Source organism: Xenopus laevis, chromosome 3S (assembly GCF_017654675.1).
Source record: "Xenopus laevis strain J_2021 chromosome 3S, Xenopus_laevis_v10.1, whole genome shotgun sequence".
Lineage (NCBI taxonomy): Eukaryota > Metazoa > Chordata > Amphibia > Anura > Pipidae > Xenopus > Xenopus laevis.
Genome location: NC_054376.1, coordinates 73,049,185 through 73,064,066, shown reverse-complemented (window position 1 = coordinate 73,064,066; position 14,882 = coordinate 73,049,185). Strand labels below are relative to the sequence as shown.

Here is a 14,882-nt window from a genome sequence, read left to right as displayed (position 1 = left end):
CTTCGGGAATCTTCCGAATGAGACTGGCAATTCGACAATTTTCGTGAGTTTCGGCACATGCGCAGTTGTAGCGTAACAGAATATTGCTCCAACTGCACATGCGCCGCTTCGCCAGTCTCATTCTGAAGATTACCGAAGAGAAGAAGATGGCGCCCATGAACTCCGCTGGACAGAATCTGCAAGGAGGGGTAAGTAAAGAGTTAGGGGCATTTGCCTGGGGGCAGCTAGGCTGGGAGGGGGACCTATGTAAAGTAGGGTTTTTTTTAAATTAAGGGTTTGTTTCTTCTTATAGGGGGTAAATAGACATCTTTCCCAGTATAACCCTAACTAACGCACAAGCTGGACTTCCCTTAGTATCTAGAAGAGCACATAGGCATTCTCCTCAAATCTCACTCTAGGTGACCTTCAGGCTGCCAACCTATTTATCCCTTCCCCTTTTCCACTGCACTAAGTTTATCAGGTAAGTACATTGAAATACACCTTAATATGGAATGTATGTAAAAATGTATTTGGAGCATTTTGTAGATCTTTGTAAGCGACATTGGTTTGTTCTTCCTTTTTGGGGTTTTTCTCTTTTTTTGTTAGGGATTATGCCTTCTTATTAAAGTTACAGTAGGAACGTCTATGATGAGAGCTACCTCTCCATTTTTATTTGTTAATGAGGGCAATTATTTGAGATATGTAATTCTTAATTTTTTTACCCCATTAAACAGGCTTCTTCAAACTTTTGAGCAACACACAATCTTTGTGGTATTTGCATTGCATGATTATATTAAATGTAAAAAGTGTCTTGATACTAGATATTTTGACAGTTTAGACATTCAAAGTATACTACTTAATAACCTCTAACACGGGTTACATTTATTAGGTTTGCTGATAAAACAGTTATCAGTATGTGTTTGCTTCCATTGATGATATTAACGATAAAACATATAGGTTACCAATTCAATTAACATGTTAATTTCTCTTTTTTACATACATATGTGACACTGTTCATTTTACATACTCTTCTAGTTGCACCATATATACATATAGCAGGTTAAATTATGTAAATTGCTTTTTTTTGTTCAAAAGTTGAACATTTGCTTCTTTCTAATTATGGCAACCATAAGAAAAAAAGACTATTTGAGAAACCGATCCATTCATATGCATTATCTAATGGTTGCCCTTAAAAATTCTTGTAACGTAGGAATCTATTTTAAAGGCACTGCATGTATGTTTCTTATATGTAACCTTATTAAATCATGCAGCCATCTTTTATTTTGTTTTAAATCCACATTTTCTTTTTTGTTGTTTTACATATTTTCACCTTGATTTTTTTCATAAGGCATAAAAATCTAAAGCATAAAGACTAATATTTCTAACTTGCAAACCAAGGCTTTTGCATTATATATATCTTTTTATTCATTTCTTTTTCCTGGGTGATTAATGGACTACATATGCATTGGTCCTACATTCCTCTAATGATGATCTGCTGACCTTGCTACCTCTGCATGGGCTTACCACCTGTTTGTTTTCTACTTTTCTGTTCTCAGCTTGATTTTTGATTTCAATATTCATTTATGATTAATTCCGCTTTCTTCATATATTTTCTTATCTCATTTATTTTCTTCTTCTTTTCACTCTTCACTACTCTTTTTCTCTCCTTCATAGACCACATAGCACACATCATTGAGCTTCTAGGCAATATCCCAAGACACTTTGCTCTGTCTGGAAAATATTCTCGGGAATTCTTCAATCGCAGAGGTAGTACCTCTTCTTTTTGACAGGCGCCGTGATGCAGACAGAATGAAGATCTTTGCTGCTATTTTTGAATAATGTAATCACGGTTGTAAAGGATCATATTTTCGCTCTTAGTTTTCATGAAGGAAAATGGGGCAGAAATTATGTTTTTTTATTCTCTATAAGCTGGGCTCTTTTGCCTACCTTGTTTAGTATCAGTCTTTTTCTTGTTTTTAGAAGTTATATGCCAGTCCTAAATAGGAAAAAAAAAGGATCCGCATTGTTTTGTGTATGAAAATTTTAATGTAAAATTATATTTCTTGTTTTCAGGATTGGGACTTTTGGTTAGTTGAATACAAAGACATCTGTAAAATGTGATAAACATACAGCCACAGGTCATGTTTAATTTCTGTATACTGCAGCAATTGATTGATTCTGTCTGTGCCGGGCCAGTTTCTGAACACATGAATTGTACTGATTATAGTTGTATGTTTCTGTTTTGCTGGCAATGTTCTCCAAACACAGATCACATAGCATTGATCACTGAACTGCTGGGAAAAATCCCTCGAAAATGTGCTATGTTGGGGAAATATTCCAAGGATTTTTTCACCAAGAAAGGTAACTGTACTTCTGTCTCATAGAACACATCTTACAACAATTTATCTCAACTGGTAATTAAATGCTTTATCTTTACTATGTATAAACATTATTTGTGCTCTGAATATATTGATGAGATTGCTGATGTTGTATGTCAGATACTACATCTATATCTGTGTGCATAGGCATATTTATTTATTTAATTATTTATTGTATAAATCTTAGGGGGACACTGCCTTTATATAGTATACTGTATGTATAGTCTTTTGTGCCTCTGTTCTTTTGTAGTGTGTTCCTGTGTCAATGAATGGTTCCCTCTGTTACTTAAAATATTTTTATCAGCACCTTTTTGGCAATATACTTAACAAAAGGGTGCAAGTCACACAATGACCACATCCATGTAGAACACACATCCAATTGACAGCACAGCCAGGAGTAATCTTCTTAAAGGGATCCTGTCATCGGAAAACATGTTTTTTTCAAAACACATCAGTTAGTGCTACTCCAGCAGAATTCTGAAATGTATTTCTCAAAAGAGCAAACAGATTTTTTTATATTCAATTTTGAAATCTGACATGGGGCTAGACATTTTGTCAATTTCCCAGCTGCCCCTGGTCATGTGACTTGTGCCTGCACTTTAGGAGAGAAATGCTTTCTGGCAGGCTGCTGTTTTTCCCTCTCAATGTAACTGAATGTGTCTCAGTGGGACATGGGTTTTTACTATTGAGTGCTGTTCTTAGATCTACCAGGCAGCTGTTATCTTGTGTTAGGGAGCTGCTATCTGGTTACCTTCCCATTGTTCTTTTGTTTGGCTGCTGGGGGAAAAGGGAGGGGGTGATATCACTCCAACTTGCAGTATAGCAGTAAAGAGAGATTGAAGGTTATCAGAGCACAAGTCACATGACTGGGGGCAGCTGGGAAATTGACAATATGTCTAGCCCCATGTGAGATTTCAAAATTGAATATAAAAAAATCAGTTTGCTCTTTTGAAAAATGGATTTCAGTGCAGAATTCTGCTGGAGCAGCACTATTAACTGATTAATTTAAAGAAAAAATATTTTTCCCATGACAGTATCCCTTTAAAATCCTTTCTTTAAAGGGGTGGTTCACCTTTAAATTAACTTTTAGAATGTTATAGAACGACCAATTCTAAGCAACTTTTTAATTGGTTTACATTATTTATTTTTCTTAGTTTTATAGTTATGTCTTTTTCTTCTGATTCTTTGCAGCTTTCAAACGGGCATTGCTGTCCCCTTCTAAAAAAAACAAATGCTCTGTAAGGCTACAAATGTATTGTTATTGCTGCTTTTTATTACTGATCCTTCTATTTAGACTCTCTCCTATTCATATTCCAGTCTCTTATTAAAATCAATTTATGGCTGCTAGGGTAATTTGGACCCTAGTTACCAGATTGCTTAAAATGCAAATTGAAGAGCTGTTGAATAAAAAGCTAAATAACTCAAAAACCTTCAATAATAAAAAATGAAAACCAATTGCAAATTATCTCAGAATATCACTCTCTACATCATACTGAAAGTTATCTGAAAGGTGAACAACCCCTTTAATTGTGGGCTCTGACCTGGGCACTAGCAGTGTTTCAGACCAATACTGGTCTTTTATCAAGCTACTGAAAGCAGCATGTGCTCAAACATTTATAGTGCATCATAAAGACTCCTATTGGTAAACCATCATATTCAGGGGCATTTCTGCCATGAGGCAAGGTGAGCACCTTTCTTCAGACAGCAGCTCCCCAGAAGTTACCAGGGGCGGCAAAAAGCCGCTCCTGGTAACCTTAAGAGCCAAATTTCCGGTTATTAAGCCGGAAATTCGGCTTTTCTAGCACAGAGAGCGCAATTTTGCTCTCTGCACTAGCGATATGGCACCGTAAGGTAAGCACGTCAGGCGGGTGTGGGGGCGGCATTTCGGACGGTGCCGCAGGCGGCATAACAGCTTGAAACGGCCCTGACCATATTACATGACAACGCAATTACAAAAGTTTTTTCAGAGTTACAATTTAAATATATCACTTATCTGTCACTTTTGTAAAAAAAAAAAAAAAAAACCTTCACCAAAAAGTAAATTTTTTTTTATATAAATTATCCTGTAGAAAAAATAAAATTACCATTCAAATACTAACATGTAAAAACTCTGTACAAGACTTAGAAAATATGATTTTTTAAGTAAGGTCTACCGGTGATTTACTAAGTCTTGTACAGAGTTTTACATGTTAGTATTTGAATGGTAATTTTATTTTTTCTACAGGATAATTTATATAAAAAAATGTACTTTTTGGTGAAGGTTGATGGATAAGTAGGTTAGTGACATTGGTACCCCATGGTTTAATAGAAAATATGATTTAAGTAAGGTCTACCGGTGATTTACTATTAAACCATGGTGTACCAATGTCACTAACTTACTTATCCATTTTGCTTCCTTTTGTAAAGGGCGTTGATCCTATCACTACCTCTACATTTTTTTGGTACATTATCAACAGAATTTCAATTGTTGTACCTCATGGCCTTCTTTGAGAAAATGATATTAAAGGAAAACTATACCCCCAAAACAATGTGGGTCTCTAAAAAAAATATTGCATAAAACAGCTCATATGTAAAACCCTGCTTCATGTAAATAAACCATAATAATATCATTTTTATATGTACTTACTGTACTATAATGGGAAACAAAACGGATTCAATCTTTTGAAGAATGTGCTTGTTTCAGTTTCGTACCCTCTAAACCATTTTCAACTTCCAAATGTTGTTTTAGTAAATCTACAGGATACGCTCTCTCCTCAAATTTCAATTGTGTTTGAGGAGAGAGTGTATCCTACATAAATAAATAAAGGCTTTTAAGAAGATTACTCCTGGCAGTGTTTTAATTGGATGAGTATTGATTTATATAGCCACTAAGAGTGTTTTCTCTTTTTTGAATGGGATGCAATGACAGTACAAGAAAGATTTTGATTGCTATATTTCTGAAGCACTACTACCAAATAACCATGTGTGCCATAGCACAACATTAAGAAATTATTATAATCTTAAATATCAAAACCACTTGGAACTAATAGACTGACTTTTTTATTACCTGGGGATGACTGGCTTCCCATAAAACTTTAATGGAACAGGGAGTCTGTAAGGGGTTTTCAGGTGACATTCGGTGCATACAAAAACCATAGGTGACCCATAATTTTATTTACTTCATGGGTCACCCATAATTTTGTGCCAGTTAGGTCCAGAAAATGTTTTTTGTGGGATGCCCAGGCCACTGAAGTGTAGTGGCGCATATTCTAGTGGTTTGTTCACACATATTAATGCTGCTCCTCTGTATATACTGTATGGCCACCATATATATTAAGAAATTGAGGTGAAAGGTTTATTTTAGAAGCAAGTTACAGTGGATAGAATCCCAAGTTTAAATGCACAGTATATCCAAAAACATGGATCACACACTCAATCACAATTCTAAATTATCTCTGAAATCAGTAGTAGCACAAGAACGATTTGTAGTGCACATTTTTTTTTTTTAAATGATGGGGCTGGGGGGGGGGGGTGCTGCAAACCAACTTAACATCTCCATGTGTTTAGCATTAGCTGAAGCGGTTTAAAGTATGTTCCCTTTGTACTCTATTCATCATGCTACAGTAAAAAAAAGTGTTCTTTGAATTGGTGAACCAAGCTTTAACACTTACAAGTCTTCTAGATAATTATGGCCATGCCAGGAAAATGCTTCCTGTTTGAATGTGTAATACTGGGACTGTTGTATGTGACTAGGGTCCCTGGTTCCAGTGAAAGCAAAACATAACCCTAGTATACAACATTCTTGACTGCTTTAGAATACTTTGTAGCGCCATTTTGGTAATGCTATTTCTGTTAAGCTTTGCTGTTCAGCACAATAATACCAATGTGCACAAAAAGTGTTCTGCATAGAATTGGTGCTGAGATGGGCACAGAGCCCTTACCTCAGCCCAATTTGACAGTAAGAGTTTGTTTAGCAAAACTGCCGACTTGCTATAAATATATCATCGTCATTATCAGTCAGACTTGATCAGTACTCATGTAAGCTGTTATTTTTACAATTTTACTCATTTAAAGGTTTGGTCCATTTTACTGCTCATATCAGGCTTAAGAGTTGATTAAATAACTGGGATAAAAACTCTCCTGATGTATATGATTGAGACCATCCTGTCCATAGTAACATAGTAAGTTAGGTTGAAAAAAAGACACACGTCCACACACGTTTTATATAACCTGCCTAACTGCCAGTTGATCCAGAGGAAGGCAAAAAAAACCATTTGAAGCCTCTCCAATTTGCATCAGAGGGAGAAAGAATTCATTCCTGACTCCCAAGATGGCAATTGGACTAGTCCCTGGAGCAATTTATAATACAAGCTATCTTTCATAACCCCGTATTTTCGCCCTTGTTAAAAGCCATCCAACCCCTTCTTAAAGCTATCTAATGTATCAGCCTGTACAACTGATTCAGGGAGAGAATTCCACATCTTCACAGCTCTCACTGTAAAACCCCTTCCGAATATTTAGCCGGAACCTCTTTTCTTCTAATCGGAATGGGTGACCTTGTGTCAGCTGGAAAGACCTACTGGTAAATAAAGCATTAGAGAGATTATTATATGATCCCCTTATATATTTAAACATAGTTATATCACCCCTTTTCAGCTTTTTTTCAACCCCAATTTGGCCAGTCTTTCCTCATAGCTAAGATTTTCCATACCTTTTACCAGCTTAGTTGCCCTTCTCTGTACCCTCTCTAATTCAATAATAACCTGTTTGAGTGATGGAGACCAAAACATATTCTAGATGGGGCCTTACCAGTGCTCTGTACAGTGGAAGAATGACCCCCTCCTCCCTTGACGCTATGCACCTTTTAATACAGCTCAAGACCTTATTTGCCCTTGATGCTGCTGACTGGCATTGCTTGCTACAGCCAAGTTTATCATCTACAAGGACTCCAAGGTCCTTTTCCATTATGAATTTGCCTAGTGAAGTCCCATTAAGGGTATAAGTGGCTTGGATATTTTTAGATCCCAGGTGCATGACTTTACATTTATCAACATTGAATCTGCCACTTAGCTGCCCAGATTGCCAGTTTGTCAAGATCCTGTTGCAAAGATGCTGCATCCTGTATGGAAATACTGTATATCGTATCCATCCATATTTGCTTTATTATTGTCAATTACTGTTTAAAGACAATTACAAATTGATGTTTTTGGGGTATTAATGTGCTGCGTTTTTTTTTTTTGTACAGGAGAACTGCGACACATCACTAAATTAAAGCCGTGGAGTCTCTATGATGTTCTTGTGGAGAAGTATGGCTGGCCTCAAGAAGATGCTGCTCAGTTTACAGATTTCCTGACACCAATGCTGGAAATGGTTCCAGAGAAGCGTGCGTCTGCTGGCGAGTGTCTCAGACATCCTTGGTTAAGTTCTTAGCAAATATTGTAGGCTTGAAGCTTTGCTCTGTTGCTGCATACCTACTTGCTGACTGTGACAAAATGTTAACAGCAGCATAATATTTGAGCTGGTTTCATCTCAGTCCCATTGATTTACCCCATTTTACTTTTTGTTATTTAAATTTTTTGGTGTGTTTAGTATTTGTTGGTACTGTTAGCCTTTGTGTCTGCTATTCTTATCTGCTCTAACTTATCCACTCTGTATTGGGTAGGGGAAAATTTGTTTCTAACCATATTTTTCCATATTATGTGCTGTTCGGATGTCTAATATTTGAGCAAATAGAGTTTTTTTTCCATGTCTACAAGATTTTGTAACTATTTATGAAGATACGTTTTAGGTGATGTTTGCGTAAATCCTTGCTTTTGAAATTCAAAAAAAATAAATAAAAAAGGGGCCCTAAATATATGGGCACAGTACATTTTTATTGTTCAGGAGATATTACCACTCTTGTATTATATTCTATGTACATTCACTTTGTAAATGTTTTCATTAATATCAATGCTAAGAGAAGGCAATAGTATGATGTGGCACCTTCTGGTACTCTTGACAGTTAATTACATGAAATGATATTTGAATTCCAAAGCCAGTCTAGGTTACCCTGTTCAGTTTAGCAGCATGTAATGTCAGCTTATCTCTGCTTGTTCCCTGCAGGTGACTGGTCTTCTGAACTTGAGTTGCAAAGTAATGCCTTTTCTTCTCAAACAATTGACTTGAATGGCACTTTAGGGATGCTTTTGCAACAATCCTAAAATACATTTTTTAGATTTTTAAAATTTGTGTAGCAGCGTTTCCATATCCTTATTAAACTGTACAGAAATATGAATAGCAGACTTAGTCTACCCTCTAGTTATATTTAACAAATTTGATTTATTGGTACGGAAATCCTTGCCCTTGATGCTTCTCTAATTCATAGAAAAACAGGGCAGTTCATCTCAAACCACTATGCTTCATTCTTATTTTAGAGTAAATCTATTTGTAATAATTTTCCAATTTTGTATATGTTATTTACAGCAACTAGTGTTTTGTCAGAGGTTATACTCAAGGATATTTGGGGTTTTTTTTTTTTCTATAGGAGTGTGATGGTGCACCATTTGAACTTTGGCTTATGGCATACAGGGCACATTTCCCCATTCTTTCCTAGGTGTGGGATAATGCCCCAAATCACCCCTTGCTGCTTTCCATATGGTAAAATGTCAGTTGCCTTAAAGTGCCAGAACTGGTGTTGATCAGCCAGATGCTCCAGTGTTCAATTCTTAATTGCCAGAAAAATGGCAGTGCTGCTGTTTTCAGGCAGTTGTTCTTTAGCTTTGTGGCAGGCAGCAGGGGAAGGTTATGGCTCCATTTCTCATCCAGACAAAACACCTGAAATTTGTCTCATGTCCCATAGACCATAGTGTGTGACAGACAGGCCAGTTGTAAATATATACTGACTGAACTTTAGGTTACATGATTTGTAATACCCACAGATAACACACATAAGGTGTTTACTGCATTAACATCAGAAAGACCTCAATAACATTTTGTGTGTAAATTGTGTAAGGTAACATGTATTATATGTTTGCAGAAATGCAAAGAATAACAGAAAACAAAGAATAAAGATGTTAATGCAATGATTTTGCTCCACAGTGTGTAGTGCAGTGGACAATGTAGCTCATTCTGGTGTAGCATTCTGAATGTTAAATAGCCAATTTCACAATTGCTTAGGTGTACAGTACATATAATTCAGCATTATTTTTTTATAACTGATTGCACTGGCTATAAGTATTTTGGATATACATACTATTTAGTAATTCATTTTACCTTATAACGTTACTTTCATTCAGGTGCATTCCTGGTTCGATTCAAAGCAAAAGAAAAAAATATTCTAGGTAATACCGCTTTTAGGATGTATGTAAATGTCCGTTTGGCCCTCTTTTAGTTATTGGGATGAATGTAAATTTCTGTTTTTACAAATTATGGTGCCACTTTTCTCTTAAACCTCTCATTTTAATCACAAGCCTTTGCAATAATTAGATGTAAAATGCCCCGTATTGTAACAGTAACCAGTTGTGGTTTAAGGTGCTTGCATTTGTCCAATAAAATGTATGTTTTTCCAGATAACCTGATGACTGAAATATGTTTATAACAGTTTTTAATTTTCAGGTATCAGTAGAGTTCTTTGTAATTGCAGCCAAACCACTATCAATGTCATTTTAGAAAACACTCGTGCTTGCAAATATTTATTAGAAATGCATACAGAAAAAAAATACATTTTTAATAAGTGAAAAGTTTTAGCCATGTGTTAATTAATTTACAAACAACTATAATGATAAGTGATCTTTTGATAACCTCAGGGGGCTCATTCAACACTGGGCTAATATGCACCTGGGTAGTAACCAATAGCAATCAATCAGATGCTGCAGTAACTGTTGCTAAATTGTTCTACCTGCTAATCACTGCCTTGGGTTACTGTCCAGGTGTAAATTTGCTCAATGTGTTGAGCCAAATGGTGTTCAGTTGCTGCAGCTTTCCTTTGGCAAAGTCAGGGGGAACAATAGCCAAGACATCATTTACAAGCACAAGTGCTTAATTGCTCCAATACAGTTGCCTATAGCAACCAATCAGGTTTACTTTAACTTGACCTTAGAATAGACCGTTAAAGGAACAGTAACACTAAAAAATGGCTGCCCCATGGCTACACAGCAGCTTGTTTTATATTTAACTATAGCAGTGTTTCTAAAACAACCACACTAGTGCAGAAAAACAGTATATTATCATTTAATTATTTTAAAACACATTTTCTGGAGTTTCTGTTCCTTTTAAAGGGAAAAATCATGAAAACAAAACCCTTCATCTGATGGAAACCTTTATTTTAGTGGGATTTTGTGCTTTTATTCCAGATTCACCTTATGGGATGGTCAAGTTACTGCTAGTATTCCTGTATTTTACAGTAGGGACTTGGTTGTTTCCAACAATTAGATTTAAGGCAAGTCAAATGGTCATTAAATCAACTATAACAAAAAATAAAGCTGGTTGTCTGAATGCTATAATCTGTACCATACAAATGGGGGAAAAAGCATACATCATGGGTTATCATTGGTGAATGCTAATAACCACCTTGTATAAGTGATGAGAATGAAGGTCAGCCACTTGTATAAATAGAAGCAGCTTCACAAATCGGTTGTTATTATTATGAGTGACTTCAATTATCCAGACATTGACTGGATAATCAATGTAAATATGCTGAATGACAACTTTTTATTCCACCTCGTTCAAGAACCTACTAGGAATTACTCTCTTTTGGAATAACTAACAATACTGAACTCATCTCTAGCATTTGTGTGGGTGAGCATTTAGGGAATAGTGATCATAACATGGTCTCCTTTGAGATTCTGTTGCAGAAGCAATTCTATAAGGGAGTAACTAAAACACTAAATTTCAGACGTGCAAACTTTGACAGTATAAGGGCATCTCTGCAACATATTAAGTGGGAAATGCTTTTCACGGGGTTAAAATGCTACTTCATAAATATACATGTCGGTGTATACGCGCAGGAGGGTTGAAGGAGACTGATATTATGGGTTATTTTCTACACGCTGAACTGGGAGGGGTGGGTGAAGGGGTTGGTGATTGGCGGAGCCTAAAGGGGTAGAGCTCATCAACACTACTCATATTGTTTGTGCCTTCTATGCAGGAAAGCAGATTTGATATTTGCTCATATTCACATGGCGCTGAATTAACCATTCTTTGGCCACACGACTGGGAGGGTTTGATTGCGGGTGAAGGGGTGGTTGTTGAATTGTTGATTGAAGGGGTATCCCTAGGTGACTCCAGCAGCCGGCTGCAAGCCGATTAGGCAGGTCTCAGACCCATTCTGAAGCTCATAGAGACCGAATACCTACCTCAAGTCTTTCCGTCTCCCTGTGCCTTCCCTTATTTTAATGTTTTTCCTGGATTCTCTTTTTTAATTTACATAGTAAAAGTTATGTTTTAAGTTTGCTCACTGAGTGATCGGATCATGGGATGGGGAAGGTGCAACTTTAAGGGTTAGTTCTTTTTCTTCTCCTACGTCTTGACTTATAATTCAGACCCTACACACCATCCACTTGTTTCTCCAATTGATGGACGGTGCTCCCTAATTTATATTTTTCTTCCCAATACATTTGCGTGTATGGAAATGAAAACTGTTAAGGATCTTACGCTTTATGCAATTCACTTTTTTAAACACTATTATTCTGAACACAACTGTATATATAATGCTATACAATATATTTTTATAAATACACATACATAAAAACATTAAAAGCAATACAATAAAACATATGTTAGTACCAAGACTAAACCTGATGCAATTCCTAACCAAGATCATTTAGCTGAACAGCCATATATGCTGCAATACTGTACTGGATACAGGTGTAATACTGGATATAGGTGTAAACAATCATTAAATATATTACATTCTAAATCGCTGACATCTGCAGTGCTGTAAAAATTGGTGTATACATTGAACAGATTTAGGTACAAAACCAACCACTACAAGAGGGAAAAGGGCCCTGCACAAAAGTTTGCAAGGCCACTAAAGTCACCTAAACATTTGAAGTGCTTTTGAGTAATTCCCTGTTTGCATTATCACAGTAGTTGTTGCTCTAGTGGATCACTGTCTCTATAGCATAAAGGTGCAATACAGTATATAGTGAATAAAGTACCCCTTTTATAAAATACAAGCATATTATAAGTCACCAAAGAGTTCCATGACCAAATAATACAGGACATGGAACTCCTCCTGGCGCAGCATTGGTCGTTTTGGGGCTTTTTTTTTTTCCAGCCATAGACTTTAAGCACCGCTGCTGTTTCCATCCCAGAGTGTAGGAAAGTCAAACAGCAAGAAGTGCTGCTGGTGAATCAAGTTAGATTTTCAGTCCACTGAACCACCAGTGATGCTTCCCTCCTTGCATTGCTTACTTGTGTCTGTCCAAATTACTAGTATTCCTGTTGGGGGGGTTACGAATTCACTATATGATTATGAAAAAACGGAGCAAAGGGGTCAGCACAGGAATTAAATGAAAAGGAGTAAAAGTAGTGGAGGAAGAAAGGCAAAGCATCCAATAATGCCAAAACATAACAAAAGGAGATGTAAAAAAAAAAAAGTAAAGAATGAAAGTAGAAGGGAAGAGAAGAATATAGTGGAGTACAAGAAGGGAACAGAATAGAGAAGCTCTTGGATAACAAGGTATGCCATACATATGCTATCCAATAGCTTCAAGAAATGAGTGGCTTTTCCAGGTCACGGAAATTAACTCTCAGTACAAAGTTGACTGATCACATTGCCCTCTTGTCAGGAAGGAATTTTTTTGACAAATTGGATAGGCTTTACATAGGAGTTTTCAACTTCCTCTGCACCAACTTGGTTAGGCATTTGTCAACCTTAATTGCTATGTTAATATTTAATTATGAACCTTTAATGCTGATGCAGTGGAAATGGTGATATTGAACAACTGCCCAATTATAATATAACATTGCTGTCTAACCTGCCAAAGGGGGATCCAGGCAATGAAAGATATTGGAAACTTCAACATTACTAATGCAGTCACTTGGCTTTACCTCCTACAGGTGACACAGTGCCCCACACACCTTGCTTTTTGGCTATTGAGTGACACTTGAGGCGATTCTAGAATCTCAAACTTTATGATATGCTTGGAGTGCCCATGTTCACTCCTTACTATACGCTATAGTTGGTATAGGTATGGGTATAATTTATGTAAAAGTATGAAAGGGTGTGTGTATGAATGCTGGGTTTTCGTTTGGAGGGTTAAACTTGATGGATTTTGTCTTTTTTCAGCCCAATTTAACTATACAATGTACTTGTATATACACCCACTTAGTTTTATTGTATATTGTGCTTCCCTTGCCAGTATTCACTGCTTGTGGGGCTGTTATTTGGACCCTATGTATCCATTTGTGTGCCAGTATCCTATTCTAGTGCTTGGGATGCCAGAGCTTCTCTGTGTTATGTCCCTGGGGGGATCAGTGCCTTCTGCTTCTCTCAGTGTCTGCATGTAATGTACTTTGAGTGGCAGATTCCATTTAATCTCATATTATAATATTCTTGTAGTGATGTGTTGTGCGGCTGTACCAATACTTTATTTCCTGCCTCCCAGCCAAAATACAGTGGCTGCCTATGAAATATAGTTAACAGTAAGAACACTCGTATAATGCTGGTCTTACCTTTTGGGACAACATACTGTAACCATGGCTCCCATAATATTTGGATTGCTTATCAAGTACTAGGCTTGTCAAACTTTTATCAATATCCAGTTGAGTTTATTTTTCAAATGTGTTGTTTGGTAGCAGAGGGAATACGTCAATCTTCCATCTCTTATTCCCGAACTTTTACATATGCAAGGACAATAGCTTGGATGTTAATCCATTTGATCCAGGGCACTGCAAAGTTAATAAGGTGCAATAGGGTATTTGCACTCATCTTGGTGCAAGCTCTGCATAGGAGCGAATACAGACAGTTAGGCACCCTAGAAATATTTTTCAGTGTTTGCCTTTGCCTAGGAATCATTGTTGTATGTCTAGAGACTCTAGTGGATTCGGTGCATCCCTAATCTAAACCTCCTATTTTGGATTTGTCCAAACCTTCCAATCCTTCACAAAACATTCGGCCAAATACTGAACCCTAATTTGCAGATGCAAATTAGGAGTGGGAAGGGAACATTTTTTTACTTCCTTGTTTGGTGACAAAAAGTCACCCGATTTCCCTCTCCAAAGGTTTCAGATCGGTTAGGCAGAAGGATTGGGCTCAATCCGAATCCTGCTTAAAAAAGCCAAAACCTGGCTTTGGTGCATCCCTAGTTTAGAATGACAGGCTCTGCAAGGTTTAACTGTGTCAGTGGGAATGTGGGTTTGGAAAACGTAAATAAAAAAGATATTTTATGTAAAGCTTCCATTTTTTTTTTTAACAGTTCTCATAGCAGATAATTCACTTCATATAAACCATTTGTGGTGAATGTTACTTTGATACCCAAATACAGGTCATAAACCTCTGAATTACAGAAAAGCCATCTAAATTGTATTTAAAAAAAAAATTCATAGTTATCTGAGGCAAAACAA

General features: G+C 36.6%; 1 protein-coding gene across 8 annotated transcripts in view; it reads left to right on the top strand.

The window, feature by feature from the left end:
• srpk3.S (SRSF protein kinase 3 S homeolog) overlaps window positions 1–9,887 on the top strand; it is a 79,478-nt gene extending 69,591 nt beyond the window's left edge. For 4 of the 8 annotated variants that reach the window (XM_018254010.2, XM_018254008.2, XM_018254009.2 and 1 more), the window contains 3 exons: window positions 1,654–1,746; window positions 2,248–2,340; window positions 7,582–9,887. In XM_018254010.2, coding sequence (XP_018109499.1) covers window positions 1,654–1,746; window positions 2,248–2,340; window positions 7,582–7,766 — 371 coding nt within the window. In that variant the 3' untranslated portion in view covers window positions 7,767–9,887. 8 annotated transcript variants of the gene reach the window in all.
• Window positions 9,888–14,882: the final 4,995 nt, after the last annotated feature.